The sequence below is a fragment of the Leptosomus discolor genome, chromosome 24 (genome assembly GCF_034619465.1).
Source record: "Leptosomus discolor isolate bLepDis1 chromosome 24, bLepDis1.hap2, whole genome shotgun sequence".
Taxonomy (NCBI): Eukaryota; Metazoa; Chordata; class Aves; order Leptosomiformes; family Leptosomidae; genus Leptosomus; species Leptosomus discolor.
In genome coordinates, this window is record NC_141414.1 from 5816715 (window position 1) to 5836840 (window position 20126).

Consider the following 20126-nt stretch of genomic DNA (forward strand, 5'->3'; position numbering starts at 1 on the left):
GTCAAACTTTGGTCAGAGAATGTTGGGAGTCCATTGCTGTATTTATTATTTTACAAGATTAGGTGCTACATAGTGTTTTCCTGGAGATTTTTTTTTTTAAGCCATCAGTTTAAATCGGCTTAATGTCTAACTCTTGAAGCATCCTATGTATGATTTCTGTCCTTTGTTATCCTTTCTAACCTGCCGGACCACCATAGGTAAATTTTGGGTTTGTGCGAAAGCAGTACAGGATATGACTTCTATCTGTTTCCCCTCACGTCGTAGATAAACTTTAGACTTGAAAATTGAGACACTGAGCAAGGAGACTGTCTGAAAGTCCTCTAAAATCAGGAGTGTTTTGAGAGATCCTATCATAAGTAGAGCAATACTGTTTACCTGTTGTGGAGATCGTGCGGTTGCCCGCTCCAATATCCTGTTTTCAGCTTGTCATAATGAGACATGATGGTTTTGACATCTTTATTGGAACTAAGAAAAATAATGCATTTTTTATTATTCACGTTGAACAAAAGTTATGGCTGGCAATAAATGTCATTCTCACAAATGTAAATTTTCAAAATTCTCTGTTACAAAAAGTGGTATGAGAGCTACACTTAATTTGAGGCAGTATGTAAACATTAATTTACAAAATTCCATTGACATTATTATGTGTGTCATCACATTAAACATGTTTAAGTGTGTGATGGTATTTAGTTTACTTGTTACAACAACACACGAAACCTTAGTCACCTGATTTTTTTGCTTCTGTGAATATTGAGGTACTGTACCTTCAAAGCAGTAAGGTAGCTACCAACTTTTGGGAAGAAAAACAACCCTTTGAAACTTTCCTGATTTTTGTAAATAATCATCACGCTCAGCTCTGTTTCTGCAACTATTAGACGCTTTGTTGCAGCTTTTATTCAAGTTGTTTTTAACATCTTCATGACACTGAAATGTCCAGGTTGTCTGTAAGAAAACAGAAGTTTCTTGTTCTTAACTTTCTGAAGCGGACTGAGCACGTAAGCCGCGGTCATGGGCTGTGACACACACAGAAGAGCTCAGTGCAAGGCTCTGGAGTGGTAAAAATTAATGGTCTTGTTTTTCCTATCCGGAGCGTATCTGTTGACGTGGCAGGGCTGTTTCAGAGCGAGGGCTCCGTGGCTGTTGTCCGGTGATCACAGGAGAAGGTCGCACTTCGGCATGTATGTGACTTTAGGCAGTTGATGGGTTTTCCACAATTATGTTTAATACTTTGTGCTTGTGGAAAAACCCAAAGTCAAATTCTTTTGCACTCCTTTTGCCCCTAATCTAGCAAAACTTTCTTTAAAAAGTGTAGAAGTTGTTCCCTGTACCTTTTAATGTTGTTTTCCTCAGAAGACCCTGCTTTTTCATTCACCTCATCAAGAAAATTACCAAATAGTTTAATTCTGTTATTTCACATCAGACGATACAATCCAGCACAGACACAAGGATTGACTGCTTCAGCCATCATGAAGGAGATTTACGTTTTTGAATAAAATGAAAAATAGTTACAAAGAGTTTTCTTTGAAGAAGTTTATCTGAATTTGCTGTAGATATGCCAATGCACACAGACCCTCCTTCACATGTTTTCAGCCCATCCAAAATATCTTGAGTGTTAATCTTTAGCACAGCCTCATGGTTTTATTTTGCAGGTATCTTTCCAGCGGAAAACATGCCTGCTGTTCCCCGTACTGATTTATTTCTGTTTTTTCAGTGCTGGATCATCACTTTGTCGTCTTGGTTTTCCTTCTACCCTGTGAAGTCCTGTGTTGCTGTTTAAAACAATTGCTGGAAAATAACACACATCATATAACATGTCTAAGGACTTTTATTAAAATACTGGCTGTCTTCCACACATTGTGTGTTTCTGATACCTTCCAGACTGACAGAATTTTGGTTATATTTCCAGGCATTAATTGTAAGTGTGCTGTGCTAAAAGTTATTACCACACTTGTTTCTAGCCGCCTTTTTCTGTCACTGTTTTTACATTGTAAGTGATCTTCCACTTTTCTTCTGTGTTAACTTTCTCCTAGGTATGCCATCCCTCCAGAACACGGCAAGAGGTTGGAACGCCTGGCGAAAGGTAAGCTTTGCTTCCTCCTGTGTCTGGAGAAACACGTGGGTGTGTTCTCAGTGAAAACGGAAGCGTCCCGGGGGAAAATCCTACCCTTGATTTTTAAACGGATTGATACAGAACTGACATTGGGCTGGCTGTTGCCAGAGCTGCCTGAGGAACCTGCTGCCTTGGTGTGATAGCTGCAGAGTCAGAAAACTTGTCAGGGAATTTTCCTACTAGTGCAACTGTTTTCTCAAAGCCTCAGTGTTCTGACACACCGTGACCCTAACTAGAATGGATAGAAAACCCCTTGAATTTTGAGGCACCGAGACCAAATGCTTCCATGTCTGGGAAATGGGTTTAATAAGGGACCCATCGTTCATCCCCGTGTGCAATACGAGGTTTGTCACGGTGAGGTGAGAACCGTTGCTCTGGCTTGTGGATTGCAGCCTGGGTGGTCTTCTTGATACCCCCAGACACGCATTCTGTGGGGAAAAAGTAGGAACTATTCTTTTTTCCTGCACTGTGTCACATATACAGTATTGCCATCAATTACTTTCAGTCTAAAGTAGGAAAATTTGCAAATTCAGCAGCAGCATTCACGGAGAATAGCTAGTGGAGTTCCCACTTCCCTGTACAATGCTGCACGCTGTGTTTGGTTGCTTTCCTTTTAGTCCAGCCTCATCCTCCTTTATTTTTTCAGTACAATAAAGACCATCTTAAGGGGGGGCGGGAGGAAAATAAAAGGGGGGAAAAAAAAATAAAGCAGGGCCAGCTTGAGCTGTGATAAACTGCCACCTCTCACCAGGCTGGCTGCAAATTTTGGGTCTTACAAAGCGCCAGCCTCAGCTGCCTGTGACCGTTCCTTGGGTGGGAGTTCTTGCCCAACTACCTGCCAGGGCCTGTAAGTGGCCACCTACCCCAGCAGGAGCAGCGAGCGCAGGCTTCGGCCTCCTGCCCTTGGCATCGCTGCTGGGCTCCAGTGGGTAACGCTGGCAGCTTCAGGGAAGGTGCCTGACTGCAGAAGTGTAGATATTTTAATTTGTTGATGTTGTATTTGGGTTTTGTTGCTATTTTCATTCACTTGCAAATGTTCTAGGCACTGCCCAGCTAAAAAAAGCTCGTGTCCCGGAATAATTAACTCAAAATCTACGTGTTTCATCTTCAGCGAGGCATACTTTAATGACTTAAATCTGTCGTTGAAGTTAGTGCACCAGAAGCTGGCAGGCAAATCTGGAAGACTATTCTGATGCAAAATAAAAACCAGTTCTGATACTGTTTTCCCAGAAAGTAGGCAAATTCATAGTAATGAGATTTCTTGCTGACAGCCTGACATTCTATTGACTGTTTTGTACTCGCATAAAAAAGGGGAGGGTGTTGAAGGGAGGAACTGGTTGTGTAGGATAAATGTAGAATAAATGGATATAAATGTCCTAGGGCATGGTAGCGTGGTTTTCCTGTGCGCTGACAGCCCTGCTCCCTAAATACAAATAATGCTGAAAATTGCTGCTCAGAAATGTTGCGTTTCAAAGCTACGGTTCAGTTTAGTCATTTGCCAGGTTTTATAAAAGTTACTTTTTCATCTGTTAAAAAACCAGTAAATCCAGACGACTTGTGTTCTGTTTGTAACTTATTTTTACCAGTAATGGATTTTTGAGACACATCGATGGTTGGCAACGTATAAACCAGAAGCAAGTTATCAGTGATGTCATCCTCGTTTTAATTTTCTGTTGCTTAGTACCTTTTGGAAGTTGGGATGGGTAACAGTTTTGAAACTACAATGAAACAGTATTACTGCTTGGGCATTCTCCCTGTCCTGTGCATCAGTGGTCTATACTATGGAGAAGTTTACCATGGAGAAATGAGTGTGCAATTAATATGGAAAATGAATAGCTGAGCTGTAAATGGGCTCGCTGGGAGAGCTATGGAGCCCATGGAGAGAATGTTAATGTGTTGCCATGTTGTTGGTGCTAATCACTTAAAATGTGCTTCTTTATTAGTAGCTTTAATGAGAGCCACTTAAACTGTGCATTAAAAAGAGGAACTGCAGAGAGGGACGACAGACTGCGTAGCAGACAGTCATAATTTTAATTGAAATGCTTTTAGTACAAAAATATAAGAAAACCTGGAATCCAGTAATCCTTTTCACTTTCTGAAACCCCTTCCATTATGTCTCATCAATTAGTTTTTTTTCCAGAGCTTGGGTTATTTATTTTCCTAAATGGTGATTTTTTTTTTAATCCCTATAAACACATAATTTGTTATTGAATCACCCACTTGGAGTGAAACACATGGTCTTGAAGAAAATGGTGTTAACGTTGGTTGAGCTGACATTTCTGGGAGCAAAGTGCTGATATCAAGGGGTTTGTTCAGTTTTTACCATCATTTTAGTATTTTTAATTATTTGTGATTTGTTTTAATAGCTCAGCATGGGTCTTGTAGCTATGGTAGAATTTAACACTTAATAGTGGTGAGATGCTGAGTCAGATCGTGCTGTCTCTGCCAGACTTGGTAGTGACCCCTGGGGCCAGTGAATGAGTGTCCCTCCTGCCACTGCCTTGTGATGGATATGTTTTGTTTCCTTTCTTTCTTTTGACTGAATATTAACATCTACGTGCTTGGGTTTTTTCCTTTGGGGGTGATATGTAGGGCAGATGGATCTGGAATCTTATGAGTTGTATTACTTTCCCAAGAATAATACAGCAGCCCTTTCAGAGAAGGTATAGAAAGGACATGGCAGGGTTTGGAGCAGGTGGTGCATGCAGGTTACCTACTCCTTGTCTGCATTCAGAAAAAGGGTGGCTTAGGCTTTAGGGTACTAGCCAAAACTTGAGACAGACAGGTTCTGTTTCTTAATTTGCTAGGGTTTAACTGAAATTTTGACTGAGGTACTTATTCCCAGACACAGAAGGCTTTAGATGCTGACTCTTAACTTGAATGGAATTCAGACTTATGTGCCTCAACATGCAAGGTTTTGTCACAAAATTTACGTAGTATTTTAAACGGTGGGGGATGTGCTAATTACTGACATCTTTGCGTGTATGCCTGTTGTTTTGATCTATATAAAGCATTTAGGCAGGTTTTCATTTGTCAGCTTGTCTCTGCTTAAATAACGGATGTGGTGTAATATTCCTATAGTGATACTCCTCTCTTTAATATCTCTACAGGATTTTTTCCGGGAAGCTCTCAGGGATGTGATGCCTTCCTCCGTCACAAGATGACCCTCATTTCGCCCTCGATCTTGAAGAAGTACGGCATTCCTTTTGACCGGGTAGGTGCAGAGGCTGCCTTGAAGACCCTGGCGGGTTGGTGAGGCGCACCAAGCACAGCACCCCTCTTTTCAGGAAACAATTCATCGCAAGCCGCTGGGGAGCAATTTGCTTAATTTCTAAATGCATTATTATGCTAAATGTATCCTATCGGTTTAAACCAGGTGGCTGCCTGTAAATGAGGATTTGTGGTTTGGCTAAGACACTTTATGTGAAGTGCTTCTCTTCATAAAAGCTTTCACTAGGACTAACTTTGTCAATTAGGGAGCCTCTCCAGGCAGAGAGGGGCAAACTGTAATACAGATGCTACAGCTTATCAATAGGCAGCATAACTCGTTGGTAATTCTTGAACACGGACTTCTTTACTCTTGGATCCGGTACCAGAAACTGGAGTTAGACGTGCTGGTTCTCTGTTGTGTAAGCGTTCGCTCTGTGCTAAGCCAGTAAGGATCCACGAATCTCCTAAGTCCTCTTATTTGAAATGAGGGGTCATGTTTATTTCGTATGATCGTTTTAATGTGCTTATTCTTAAAGTCTTCTGGCAATAAGTAAATCTCCTCAGCCAAGCACGCTTACTGCGGATTTAGTATCTGTGCAGAATCAAACAGCCACTGCTGCTGTGTGTTACCGGCACACGGAGCCTGTCCTGCCAGGATGTTCTGCCTTTGGGTGTGGGAAAAGGAATTGAGTTGGTGGTACTGGGCTCTTAACTCCAGTGGGAAGTGTCAAAGAATGCCTGGCTCAAACTGATTCCATCCTTCCCATCCCCTTTGCGTCATCATCTGTAGATGTTACAGCCATCTTTTTCTATGTAAGAGCTCTGAATTTTTAATTTTTTTTTTTTTCCCCCAAGCATGGTTTTCTTAGAGTTAGTCCACCTGAGACAAAGTGCAGCACCTATTTGAAAAGCCTGGTGATTCTTTGAGAGGGAAGTAAAAGATCTTGGCGCTCTTATAGCGTAAAAACTGTGAATTCATTCAATTTACTGCTCCAGAGGCTGTTTCATTTTTCCTAGTGGAAGGCTATGATGAATGAAATTTGAAGTGTAATCATCTGGCTTGTCAGATGAGTTTGCTGTCAGCACAGGGGAGACTCGCACGAAGCAATGTGGTGCTTAAGGTTCGACATCAGTGGCTAGACTTGGCCTAGTTTGCACATGATGGTTGATATTAAATTGTTCGTACAGAGCAACAAAATATTTTTCTTGTAATTCTGTCTGTGGAACCTAATTCCCAAGTGTGAAAACACGGGTACCTGCTACACGTGGTTGAAAATAATAATGAAAATATCTAATTGTGGGATCTCAATTTTTTGGTTAGGATCTGCACTTTACGAATTTCAGGGAAGTGGATATGTGGGTTAGAATATGGGAGGTGGCTCGCTTTAATGCATAGATGCCCCTCTGAGAAATTACTTTCGAGGATAAAAGACGTTCTCTGCCCCAACCATATTCAGAAAGGAGTACAGAATCTATAGCCAGTGCAAGCTCCTGTAAAATCTGCCTGACCTTATCTGTATTTATTGCCTAAACTGTAAAGTTTAAGGATTTCTTATGCTTCTTTCTGCTTCAGTATCAGTATCGAATGCTGTGTCTTCCTACTTCTTGCGGTGTTTTCCTTATGTCGCTGTTTCAACTGGAAGCTGTAGGTGGTGCAATGATTGACTGAACAGAGCCCAAAAAGTGCGCAGTGCTTGTCTAAAAAAGAAGCTGAAAATAATTTTAAAAGTACCTGTTGGTGCACAGTAGCCGTTCGAAGTGAAGTTTGCCATGCGGTGCTCTGGTGACATGCGGTCGTCCTGCAGAGCGGTGGAGACTAGGAAACGGGAATTCATTTCTGCTCTTTCACTCAAGCAGCGTGTTGGAGCAGTGCTTTTGGGTCTCCCGGAGGTCAGAAAGTGAAGGAAATTCTTGCAGGACTTCAAATGTTTGAATGTTGTAGGTGGGCGTATTTTTCTCCAGAATAATCCTTTGTTCCAGGTTTGCTTTTCCATCTCTCTGGGGAAAGCGGCATTGACTGGGAATTGTATACTGAGTGATTTCTGATCAATAACCGAGCAAAGGAATTTGTAAAAAGGCAATAGAGGAAAACTTTCCTTCCAAGCTTATCCCAAGGCATCTTTGCTGGGCTGTATGGTGATAGGGATGGGATACAAAGTGGTTTAAATGAGAAAGTTTCTATTTTATTGCTTGGTAAAAAGTTTACCTGATTAGCTGGGCTTCCCACTATGAATCTGGTGATTTGTGACATGAAGGTTTTTTGCAGATTCCTGTCTGGCATTTCCTTCATGTTGAGTAGACGTAGAAATCTTAATCCCAAGAGTCTGATTTTTGTCTCCCTATTTTTTACCAAAAAAAAAAAAAAAAAAAAAAGGAGAGACCAGTGTACACCCAGAGGACGGTATTACTGTCAAAACCAAACTTTCTTTTTGAAGGCGAGAGGGATTACGAACATGTTACTTAAATATAATTCCTAATCCTGATTTACAGGATGGGGAGGAAGTGTCCTTTTTATGATAGCTGCTTTCTGCCTATGGCGCCCCCTGGGAGGATGTTTTTAGTGTGAAAGGGAGGAGGAGATCTCTTTAGTCTGAGCAGCCTGTATCTGAATACCTCCCGTCCTGAAATAGTCGCTTTTGAAGGAGGATCACTTGTTATTCAGAAAGAGTGAATATGTGCCATTTTTCTTTAGAAACAGAGATACGATCCCTTCATCTGAATTCTTGGCAGATTTCAATGGAGTGAATAGGCACTATTCACTATAAATCTCTGTAATGGTATTTACTTCTGGAAAAAAAGAAACAGGTCAATACTAGGGCTTTTTAATAATTAAAAATGTGTATTTCTGTAATCTGCTATTGATTTCTCCATTTATTCCTCAAGAGCTTGCAGAAGTCAGTAAATTTAGGGCTTTCTCCATGAGTGGCAGTTTGTGCTGGCTTTCCTTCAATAGTTATTACTTTTCTGCATGGCCTATCCATCATCTTGAGCGCTTTCTAATTTATTGTAGGGATAATGTTGACAGCAGTGACATGGAGGACATACACTGTGGGCTTGAAATGAAGACACCAGGATGTAGATTTCCTGACAGAAACATAATCTTTCCGTCTTCTGAAGTTAGCGATCTACCTCTCTGCTTTGATTCGTGGAGGGGGCTGGATGGGAGGATGCTCCATGAAGCTGGGGACAGACCAGACTTAGGCACTTCTCATCCAGGAATGCTGCAGAAGCTTCTTGTGTTGTCATATCAGTTTTTATTATTTCTTTTTATTTTTCAGTTATTCTGCTAATGTTGATAACATTAGGTGTTAAGTCCAGCCAAGTGGGTAAACGTTTTACCTTCGGTCTGTTTGTGTTTTCTACTTGGACCCATCCTTGTGTTTGTAAGTGTAAGTTCTTTGAGTCTCTGCAGGCTCTGAGCTGCTGTGTTTGGAGTTAGTGCTGGTGGGAAGGGATCCAAATGGAGTTGCTTGGCATGTGACTGCTGTGAAAGGCCTGTCAGCACTTCTGGGTTGGAAAGACAGGGAAGGTCAAACTTTGCCTCTTTTCTAATCCATAGGAGGGAGGTGCTGTCGCACGCTTGCTGAGCTGGAGAGCTGGGCTGGAAGGATTGCTCCAAGTGCGCTGTGTCACTGCCAGTTGCTCTTATCATCTGTGCCATTCTCTAACAATTAAATTCCTTTTTTTCCCGATGTCTTCTCTGTGCAAGATGTGAAAAGAGGGTTTTCTAGAAGCATCACAAATTGATTGGCCTCTGATTACAGCTGTAATCTGCAGAGTTTTTAACCCTTATGCTAATAACATCCATAGCACTTAGTTTTAATTTTACTTAAGTAGATGACTGGTGAGCTGTTGTTTGATGTATGGGTGAACAAATGGGAGTGAGACCAATAAATGTGAGTGGGGAAATAACTGCAGTGAAGGGGAGCATGTACTTCAGTAGGACCTTGCAATGCAGAGTCCCTGTTAGGAGGGAAATCCAGGTTTCTTGGCTCCACTAGCGTGGCGGTGGGAATGTAAATTTGGACTAAAGTGGTCATGATCTAAAGATGTATTGATCTTTCGAATGCTGCAGGCTGAGACCCTTTTTGTAACTGGAGCCTGTGAGCCTAAATAGTTCAGCTCTTGTGACCCCTTCCATCCATTGTACTGTCTTTTTTTCCTTAATAGGAATATTTCAGTATTTCTGCAGTTAACCAGAAATTGTGCTGGGTTTAGCCAAGAGCTGGCAATGCCTATTCTGCCTTCCCTCCAGTTGAGAGAGATTTAACCAGTGAATTTATTTTTTATAGGTCTCTGTTCTCAAGCTGCTGTGTTAACTGATCTGTGGGGTATCTCTTCCTTTTGTTTTTGTTTTTCAGATCACCCAGGAAGCCGGGGAGTTTATGATTACATTTCCTTATGGTTACCATGCTGGCTTCAATCACGGCTTCAACTGTGCTGAGTCTACCAACTTTGCCACTTTGCGATGGATTGACTATGGGAAAATGGCAACCCAAGTAGGTGTCGGTGGGGATGAAGGGTTACTCCAAACCGCCAGCTCGTGAGCTACAGAGGACTGAAGGGGAGACTTACCCCTGAGAACAAAATGGAAAGTGCCGTTGTTTTGACAATATGCTCTTCCATTGTGCCATGTTTCTGTTAATGCCCGGTGATAATTTGTGTCATTTTGAGGGCATAGTGATGCCTTTCTCAAATGCTAGGTGTTACACACCTTGTGAAGAGGTTGTTTTGAGACTAGTAAGTTAGGATTAGTTTTCTGGTGCATCTAAATTGCATTTCACAGTGAATAAGGTGACTGATGTAACTGAATACAATTCATTAGGTACACACTGAAGAGGAAGGAATAAGCTGGAAATACTTTTAAGCTTTAATAAGACTATGGTAATAACCTTCTGAAAATATCTCTAATCTATGCACTCAGTTAAGTTTGAAGAGGAGAGTCATGCTGAAATGACTTTGTGTGGCTGTTTCTCATTAGGGCAAATTTCTTGTGTGTTTCGTTACTTTTGACAGTTCTGAGGTCCGTGACGGTTTTCCTGACAGCACACCTACTGCATTCTTTTGGTTTTAGGTGTGAAGTATAACTGATCAGCATAACTGATTCAATAGGATCTGTGAATTTTTAAATTGTGAAGCAGTTCCACACAGTCTTCGGGGAAAGCATGAATGATTACAGAGGGGATAGCATTTGAAAATTGTCTTCAGCGTTCCTTTCCAGAAAGGCAGATGTAGTTTTCACTCTAGAATTTGTAATACCTGCTTCACTTACTTTTCTTCTATCGGCTCAGCTTGACTCTGTAACTTTTGTAAGGCATCCTAGTGCTCTCTTCTGGACAAAATGGACTGCAGGTACAGCTGTGTCTGTCTGTGGACCAACGTAGCGATGTCCGTTTTTCCTTTACAAAGGTTTATATTCTGAGAGCAGCAAAAGGTAGATGGTTACTGAGTGGTGTCATTCTCTTCTCAGCTTTGGGATCCTGAGGTCCTTGACAGCGCCCTTTTTAACCCTCCACCTTTTTGCTGTAATGCCTTTGGCCATTTTTGAGCCGAGCTGAAACTTTCTATGCAGAATTCCATTTAGTAGTGATCAATGTTGTGTGCTAATCAGCCTGAATGGCTGCTTTGTGACTAATGTGGGTCACTCTTTTTTTGCTTCTGGAGGCTAGTGCGGTTTCTGGCACTGCAAGCTTCAAGGGACCTTATAGAATCACAAACCAACCCCATGCAGTTTTCTTCCTCTTTTTCTGTTATAATAAGTGAACATTGTTAACCCAGCTAGAAAAGGAAGATGGTTGTCACGTCACAGGACCTTTTTTCCTGCTTTTTCCCCTCTGGTGTTGTCTGTGCTGCCTTGGCAATTGCAGGCAGGCAGTCCGACTGTCCAATGGCACGGTAATCGATGACTGAGAAGCTCATCCCATGGAAAGCAGGCTCAGCTGGTCAGGTTCCGGAAAGGTGAAGTGGTGGTTATTTTTTTTCAGTAATATTCAACCCGTAGTTTCAAGGACTCCACTGTTAGCCAACAAATATGGCATTTGAGCGCTCTCCTTTTCTAAAATAAGGAGATGGATTTTACTGTTTCATTTCTGAAACTACAGTGGCATAAAAACATCTTCTATTAGGCATGGCAGGGGCTGTGCCATGAAACACAAAAATGAAATATGCCCTGAAATATGAAATACACGAACTCATTCTGCCAGTGGGGTAGCACCTCTAAATTGCTAGTAATGGCAACTGAAATAATTCTTACAAACAGAAAAATCCTCATGAAGAAAAGTTACGTTATTTGTCTCTGTCCCCACTGGTGTTCTAGTAGTGAACCCTATGTTGGTGTTTGTAATCTCTTCATATCCCATCAAGCCATCCCTGTGGCAGTAATCAAGGCTCCAGGGCCAGGTAGAGGCTGGAGTGGGAGTCGTACATTTGAATTTGTTCTCGAGTTAAAGGGATGGTAAGAAAAACCTAGAACTGAAAGAGGCCTCCAATCAGCGTGAAGTGTCTTAAACTCACAAGTAGCCAAGCAAACTTGGTTTGAAAATTTTAAAAATCGTGTTTGTCTGCTGTGACCTTGTATACCAGGTTTATCTGTAGCAAATGGTCATGGTATTACACCGCAGAAAATGGGGTTTCTCATGGAAATTCTGACAGACCCTTAACTACAGCAGTGCCAGCAGGCACCACTCTAATATTAAAACCAATTTTGGGTTCAGCCATGTGTTCACAAACAAGTGACATTTGGGAAGTGCAGTTTTAGATTGAGCCTCCATGCTTACATTGTTAAGCAGCGTAGCGTGAAATTACTGAACAAGCAGCATAGAGAGCTCTGAGCAAATCTAGGGAGAGAAAGTTGAAGTGTGGAAGGAGACGCCCAATTTATTTCCATTGCACTCAGTGGCACTTGTCTGTTCAGAGATTTCCATTTCATATTGCCTAAACCACGCACTGCGTACGTGTTAATTAACCCTTTGATACCTTGCTGTCAGGTTCCAGATGAGGTATGAACGCTGTTACACTGTAAGGGTAAAAGGTTTGTTTAAGTCTCATTTTAAGTTAAACAGGGACTTAATGAAATATCAGCTGACTGTGTACACTCGAGCCGCCTGCACGTTTGTGGAGAGAGAATTTGTGGACAGAGACATTCTGGAGTGGGTGATTTTTGGTTAACGAGTACAGGTTTACTGAAGTTAAAAACCGGCTGTATTGAATTCTGTGCTCTCGGGCACGATTAGGTTATCCTTGCCCACATCCGAGCTGGTGTTCTTGTCATATACTTGTTTATAAAGTATAAAGTATTTCTTGGAAACTCTGGGCTGGGCGTCACTCTGCGGGTACATGCTCTTACTGCACTGAAACCAGTTGGCTGGAAGGTGATTCTTCTCCTTTCCTGAGGTTAGCAATACGGCTGTCTTGTCCTACCAGCACTCATGAGACTGGTGACAAGGTAAAGTTCAAAATCAGCCAGTTGTAATGTTCTCCTGGACACGAGCCTGGGGATGAAATTTGGATTCTGCTCTACTGAGAATGATACGTGCCAATAGCGTAGTGTGAGAGAGAGCTCACATGGGAAGGTAATGGCTCACCTTGGAGAAACATAGACAGAACCGTGCTAATTGCCTGCCAGATGGATGGAATGTTCTGCTAACCACAGCAGAACCTGCCTGGGCTGTAAAAAAGACATAATAACCAGACTGAAGTTTAAAGATCAGCTTCTTAGACACTGGTGCTGCTCTAATTGTAGAACAAGCGTCAGCATTGGCAAAAAAAAAAAAAAAAAAAAAGGCAAAACCAATAGCTGCAGAGTTGTGTAAGAAACTAATAGTGGGTAAATAAGTATCTGTGTGAGCTTGCAACCATGATGAGCAGATGCTTAAAAATTCAGGTGGATGCCCAAGTGAATAAACTAGCTGTCCTGTTCGGTTCAAAGCTTTTTGAGAACCTAGTGAGAGGTTTTGGAGTCTCTTTCAGAACTGCTTAGGAGAAGTTGATGTGAAGGGTGTGTGTATAACGGTAACGCGGGTGCGATGCTGGGTTTCATGTCTTTATATGGAAGTTGTAACCATTGCTGACAAGTAGAACATACTGACCAAAACATCTTTATTAACTAAATGTAGGGCCGGTACGCAGAGATAAATTTGTGTCTTTGTCTGTATTTGATGTTTCTGGTAGCTGTTGCGCATGTCCCGGGCTCGGGTAGGCAATTCGAGAGCGGATGGCTTTTGGCACAGGGGTTCAGCAGGATTCTCTGCTTTCTCTCTTTAGGTTTTCCCTGGTCTTGGTTCAGCTTTTTAGTTATAGCAGGTGCTTGCCTCTTAAGTCTGATTTGCTGATCCTTCTAATAACTGCTTCTCTAGCGTCAGTGCTGAGTGCTGGTATGTGACAGACAAAATTCATGTCATTTCCCATGATGTGTGTAAATCCTCAGGACTGATTGCTCTCTGTTCTTAGCAAATGTCAGTCTCCTTAGATTCGGAGGAAGGGTATAACATTCTCCTTTACTTCGTGTCTTTAATTATATGGTGGTGTACCACTGGGAAATAGATGTCTTGCCTACAGCTGGACATTGTGCCCAGAAGTGTAGGAATTAACAGCTCTTTAACTGTTATCCCATTTATTGTCAATGTAAATGTCTCCATCTGTCCTCGAGGAACCTCACGTTGCAGCTGACTTCTTTCCAGTCAAGGTGACTTTGAGGCCAACCACCGCTTGCCTGTTCCACCTAATCTGTGTGAAAAGCTGTGGTTGAGCAGCACATCTGTCAGTTCCTTGTCTAGGGATGGGGGAGAGACCTTCAGGCAATCTTGGGGCTCCCGTAGATGATCCTGGTGTGCTGCCACTATGTCTTTCCGAACACACGATGGGGATTCATTTCAGCGTTCTTTGCGGATCAAACTCTGGCAAGGAATGCTCGCTGTAAGATACAGTCCTGTTTGACTAGCATGAGCATCAGTCTGTCACAGCGTGCGAAGTAAAAAGAGATCCAGAAGAAATGAGTTAAAAGGGGGTTTCGTAGGGTTGGAGATACTGGCACAGTATTTCAGGAGTCAGCTGTAATCTGAATACTCTGCTTTGGACCTTAATGTTCCTGATTAAGTATACAGTTGAGTAGGGATAGGGTTTTTTTTGGTATATACTATAGTTAATGTTTACCTGCATAGGCAGAGCCTAGAAAATTAGGGAGTAATGTTTTCCGCTGTACTCTGTAGTTGGAGTTCTTCAGTCATTTGTCTTCCATTAACTCTTTTTCATGTTTTGTGTTGTTTTGTCTTGTTTTTTCTGTTTGGTTGTTGAAGAAGGCCTGGTGAATGAAAGGCAGTGAATGATAATTTTCATTCCTTACATCTTTTTTTCCCCCTCTTTTTTTTTTTTTTCTTTTTGTCTTGCTACATGAGCCTGCAGTTCCTTCCTGCATTACTGTTTTGATTCGCTTTGTTTCTGAAAACTCTTGGACAGGCAGAGGGTCCTAATAGCTGTGTATTTGACTAAACAACCCTTTTAGACCCAAGTGTTTTAGTAAAGTGTCCTTCCTGAAGTCGAGGCGACCTGTAAGTCTCCTGGTATTCAAAATGACACTTCAGAGTGTACAATTTTGTAGGAAATTCAAGTGTACCTCACAGGTCAGCTTTTCTATTTCTTTTGCAAACTGGACTGGAAATAAATGGATGGGAAGGGAACAATTTCTTGCACTTTCCTTTCTGTGAATAGCAGACACTCCTGGATGATAACGTCTGTGTTACTATCAGTTGACATTTTCATACCTCCATTTTATCTCCTGTTTACTCCAGAGATAGTGCTGGAATTATCTGTCTCAATATAAAATAGGGTCAAGTTGCCCTTCCTTCCCAGATTTTACATTCTGAAATAAGTAGCCTTCATCTCACCCTGCTCAGTACTCCCATCCAAACCTCTGCCCCTGAGCAGTTCAGTCCCGCTCTGCTGCTTAGTCATCTCTCTGGGGAGAAGGGGAAGACAAGTAAGACTCTTTTGTTCGGGCTTCACTGATATGTAAAGGCATCTTCAAGAGAGGTGCCTTCTGGGTCTCAGACTGTGGTCTTTTACATAGCTTACTGCTTCTGAACCCTCTCCTCACGTGTTTGATTCCAATAGTCTACAAAACAATAGATCTGAAATTTACATTTGGAGTATTTGTGATTTAAAGTTGTCTAGTGTATAATTTTCCTTCTAAAATGGAAGCTGCTTTCTTAGTGATTCAGGTGTTAGTAGGGTTTCTCTTAAAAGATGTCCTTATTTTCCAAGAAAATAAAATTCATGAGGTTTTTGCAGAAACTGGTAATATTGTAAAATTGGTCTCTGAAATAAGGGAAATCAGAATTGTGTTTTTGCATTACTTTGTATGTGTGCCTTAACTGACTCTAATTAGACCTTTGAAGCTTAGAATACATTAAAAAAATCTATTATGGAACAGCATTTCCGTAGTTTGTTTTTGTCAGGCAGATTCAAGATTGCTCCTGTACAAAATCTTCCGCTTTTTTTTGTACTTATTTTCTTTCATTATTTGTAAACATCCCTAATACCTTACTCTTGACAAAGCACTGATTCTGTGCAATAAAGAGGAATTTTTACAGTGATTTTCATGCTGAGGTGGAAAGGAGACAGTTATTTTTCTGCAACTGTCTTGGAGCTTCGTTTTATCAGCTCTCTTCTGAGATCCTCTTCTGAAGTACTGACTGGGAGGTTGCTTGTCATCATTTTTGTTAATGAAGGAAGAACACTTACACTGTCAGCAGAAAAAATACACCCTGGAGGTTTCCAGGATTCCAGTCCTTGGGATGCCCGGCTGCCGCTGGACCTGACGACTGAAGTCCGTGCGATGGGTGGGATCTGAGTAGGTACCTGGCCTGTCCCTTGTGGACGTCCTGCCCTTGACAAGGGGCATCTGAGAGACTAATTTTAAATCCAGAATGTAGTTATAAGCCGTTCAGGACTTGATTCGCAGCAAATGGGACATTTCTACCTCGGGGCAGGCAGCTGGGGCAGTGGTGCCTTCAGGCAGCTTGCCTCCTCCCTCTCTGCTCGGTGTTGGGGGGTTTTTAAACAGATTTTTTTAAACAGACTAGGCCTATTTATGCTACTCAGCCTAGTTTACTGTAGCTTAATTACTGCAAGGTGTAAAGCGTGCTGTTCTTGGCTTAGTAATGTCTTTGCCAGCTCAGGGTGACTCTCCCAAGAGCCTGCCGTGGAGCCTGCCGGATCCCTGGGATGGAAAGCTGCCCTGAACCCGTGGAGTCCTGATGTTGCTGGGTTGACAGAGTCTCCCATTCTCTCTCTGCCTCGCTAACCCTATGATTTATAGCGTGGAGGTTGTGGTGTGCTTTCTGGCTGCAGTGAATGGCGATGTGAAGAATGTGCTCCCTGCAGCTTGTTCGTTCAGCTTCTGTCACACAGGAGTCCCTGATAAAGCGTACCAGCCCCCATCATTCATGTGTCAGAGCAGAGGCTTAGGGGTCATCTGGCTTTGGGGATGCTGGCATGGCAAGGCCATCAAAAATCCTTTTAAAAGCCCCCTTAGCATTGTGCTTTCCTGTGCAGCTGGTGTTGCTCCATTGGAATTGCTTCGGGGTGACACACGGGGACATAGATCTGAAGAAGGAAGAGCAGTTTTATGTTCTACCTAAGAATAAATAATGAAGTAGTGCATTCTGTTCAAGAGTTGCAGAAATGGTGGTGTTACAACTCTGAAAAGCAGTGTAGAAGTGTGAAGTAGCTGTGAATTGACATTACACTTTCTCATCAGGTACCTTCCCTTTTTGATGTCCTTCACAGAAATTCCTGCAGTGTAGACAACATTTTGTACCCTTCTGCCTCTTTGCTTTGTGCATGAAGAACACTTGAAAAACAAAGCCCGCTTTTTCTTTAGTGCAGTGAGAGTAGCCTGCTTATGAACAGCCTCTTTTAATTTTTTAACTCCATTTTGCTTTATTATTTTTCTTTTCTGATAGCTGTGCTTCTGATTTTCTTGCAGCTTGGTTCCCTAGGGGCAGTTAGCAGTTTCAGGGCTTTTGTGGGGTGGCTCATAGCTGAGCCCTTCCTAATCTCAGACATCACGATTCAGGTCTTGATTCTTCTCTGAACTCACCGGACTCTTAACTGTGTCATAAATACGTGTGGGTGGGTCTAGATCGTTACAGGAAAGAGACAGAAGCGCTTCATTTGGTGTGCGGTTTCCAGAGGAGTCTCGATTGCTGTTTCCTTTAGGGTTGATACACAACGTCTCGCCTCCTTTATTTATAAATCAGCCCTCCCCTCGTTCTAAGTTGTAGCATTTGGAGTTGCAAAGAATATTTTTCAGCTTTGTATCCTTCTGAAAAATGGTACTGAAGATGCTTGTTATTGCCAGGGGAAAGAATTTGATGGTGTGCTAGAAGCAAATCTTGGGTCGTCACTTTAGGTGCAATGTTTCATATTCCACCGAACATAATTACTCATGTTTCTGTGAACTGCCTGTAGATCCTGGGTGTCCTACATGGGGTACAAAATGGTGGATTTTACTACTTTACCTGTTGGTTTAGTGGCATGTAATACAGCACAGCATTCAGCTCGCTTTTTGAAAGAAATAAAAAGCAGATGATCAAACAGGAGGATAAAAGGATAACTTTAGTCACTTAGCAAGAACTGTCTAGTGTGTCTGTCACTTCAGCTGCAGATCTTTGCTGCGCCACGTCGGTTCATGCTCGCCGCTTCCTTAATGCGTGAACACAGGGTGCTGACCTGCTGAATGACGTGCTTTCTGCCAGCCAAAGTGGTCGGTGGTAGGCTGCTTTCACCGAGTGCAAGTCCTATGATGTGGTTGAAATAATACCTGGAGATAACCTCAGAACGATGTTCACTAGAGACTACATCGTACCCACTGGATAAGTCTTATTTTGTTTATCCCTTGTACTAGAATGAGTCAGTTGAAACAGAGAGGAACTGGTCCTTCCTTGAATCCCTTTCTTAGCCTGCTGCTGAGAGCACTGAATTTCATTCAGGGTTCTTATCTGAGATATACAACTCAGGACCCCACTGAGGTGATCCTCCCCCTGCCCCTCTGCTGTGGTTGTGTTTGTTTGGCGGGAATGAGGATTGTGTATATTTGAGAGAGGTTCAGGAGCAGTCGGCATCCTTACAGGTGTGGTCTACAGAACAGTAAAAGATAAAAAGGATTTCTGGCAAAGGATGCAAAAAGAAATCTTCATGTAGCACATCAGCGGAAGCCTGACGCCAGTTGGGATGGGTTTATTATTTTAGTTGCCTGAAATGAAGCAGGTCACATAGCATCTTATCTCTTAAACCAGAATCCTCTTACATTGAGTGGAGTCGGGTAAATCTGACTCCCCAGCTAACACCACTTGCCACTTACCCAACTCTTGTACTTCAGAAGTCCGCATGGAACTTTATGGAAGCAAGTTAAGGAAGCACGCAAGGAGAAAGCGTGCCCTGCAGCCAGGGACCAGGGGGAGTCCTTGGAAAGCTTTGCCTAATTGCTTTGTTTATGAAACTCTGTAGAGGATTTCCAGTGGGTTTCCTAATGAACTGGTTTGTTGTTGAGACTTACGGCAATGCTGGTAATTACACTAGAAACAGGGGGTCAAGGCTCATCTTCTTTCCCACAAGCTTTCAACTCTCAACCATTAAACACACAAACTATGCATTTTAGGTTTTTCTCCTTCTTCTCAAAGTTTAACTCCTCATTTACTTGCAGAATACCTGCCACTCATCTTTCAGGCACGTACTGGCAATTTGTGTGCCTTTGTCACGTTTGAAACCTTGGCTGTCTGTGAGAGCGTTGCTGTACAGGGTCTGAGTAGAAGGAAAATTAAACTGGAGCCCAAACTGGTTTCTTCTGTCATATCGGATGAGTATTAACTAGATCTCCAGTAACATGCCTGTAATACGGTAACAAATTGGATAGCTGTTTAAGAGTATTATACTGGGAGGACTTCGTGTTTCTCCCAAAAGCTTAAAACTCTATACCTTGTCCTGGAAATTTATGGAGAGAAGCTTAGGAGTGTTGTCTGCATTAGCAATGTGCGTTCCTGTAATACACAGCAAGAATTTCTCAGCTGCCCTCTGAACGTAACCATCTTTATTTCCCAGTAACTTGCTTTTAGGCTTCATTGTTATGCAAAAGCAGATACAAAAGCTTTAAGCAAAGATTTTGGTCTGGCATTTAATGGTGGCATAATAGCTGACAGAACTTCAACTTTGAGCGTGTTGAGTTTCCTTATATTTAAATTTCCATTAAGGCAAAGCAGGAGGCTAGCTGAGTCTTCACTGTGCAGTGGGCCCTGATTTCATCTAGATGTGAGGGGATTTTCCATGAGAACCAGAGGTGCCAATTTAAAAATATCATTTTAGTGACTATTTCTACATAAGGAGAAGGGTTATTTTACATTAACTTTTTATATGTTATGGAACAGATTGGGTTCAGTTTAGTGTTAATAGCTGGGAAGTGAGGGAAATATCCTTACAAAAATGATGCTGAAGGTTGAGGTTGAATGAGGCTGCATTTTTCCATGTATCATTTGATTTTATTACTTCAAGCAGACAGTCTTTTTATTTGGCTGTTATTTTATATAGACTTATTAGTGTTTTTATTTTAAAAAACCAACTGCAAATAAGATAATGGTTACATATTCAGTAGCCACAAATTTCCCACTATCAGTCTTTGAGTTATAAGTGATGAGACAGGGTTCCTGGTGGTGTCAGACAATTTACCACAGTCTACAACTTTGAGTAGCAGGTAATAAAATAATAAGTAGAAGAAAAATGTTGCTTTTCTGTGTTTGAAATTGCTTCATTGTGC

General features: G+C 41.9%; 1 protein-coding gene across 2 annotated transcripts in view; it reads left to right on the top strand.

Moving 5' to 3' along the window:
• The window catches only part of KDM4B (lysine demethylase 4B), a 78159-nt gene that overhangs the window by 20863 nt on the left and 37170 nt on the right, over window positions 1-20126 (top strand). For both annotated transcript variants that reach the window (XM_086477666.1, XM_086477665.1), the window contains exons 5-7: window positions 2031-2080; window positions 5221-5324; window positions 9682-9819. In XM_086477666.1, the coding sequence (XP_086333792.1) occupies window positions 2031-2080; window positions 5221-5324; window positions 9682-9819 (292 nt within the window). The remainder of the gene's footprint in view (window positions 1-2030; window positions 2081-5220; window positions 5325-9681; window positions 9820-20126) is intronic.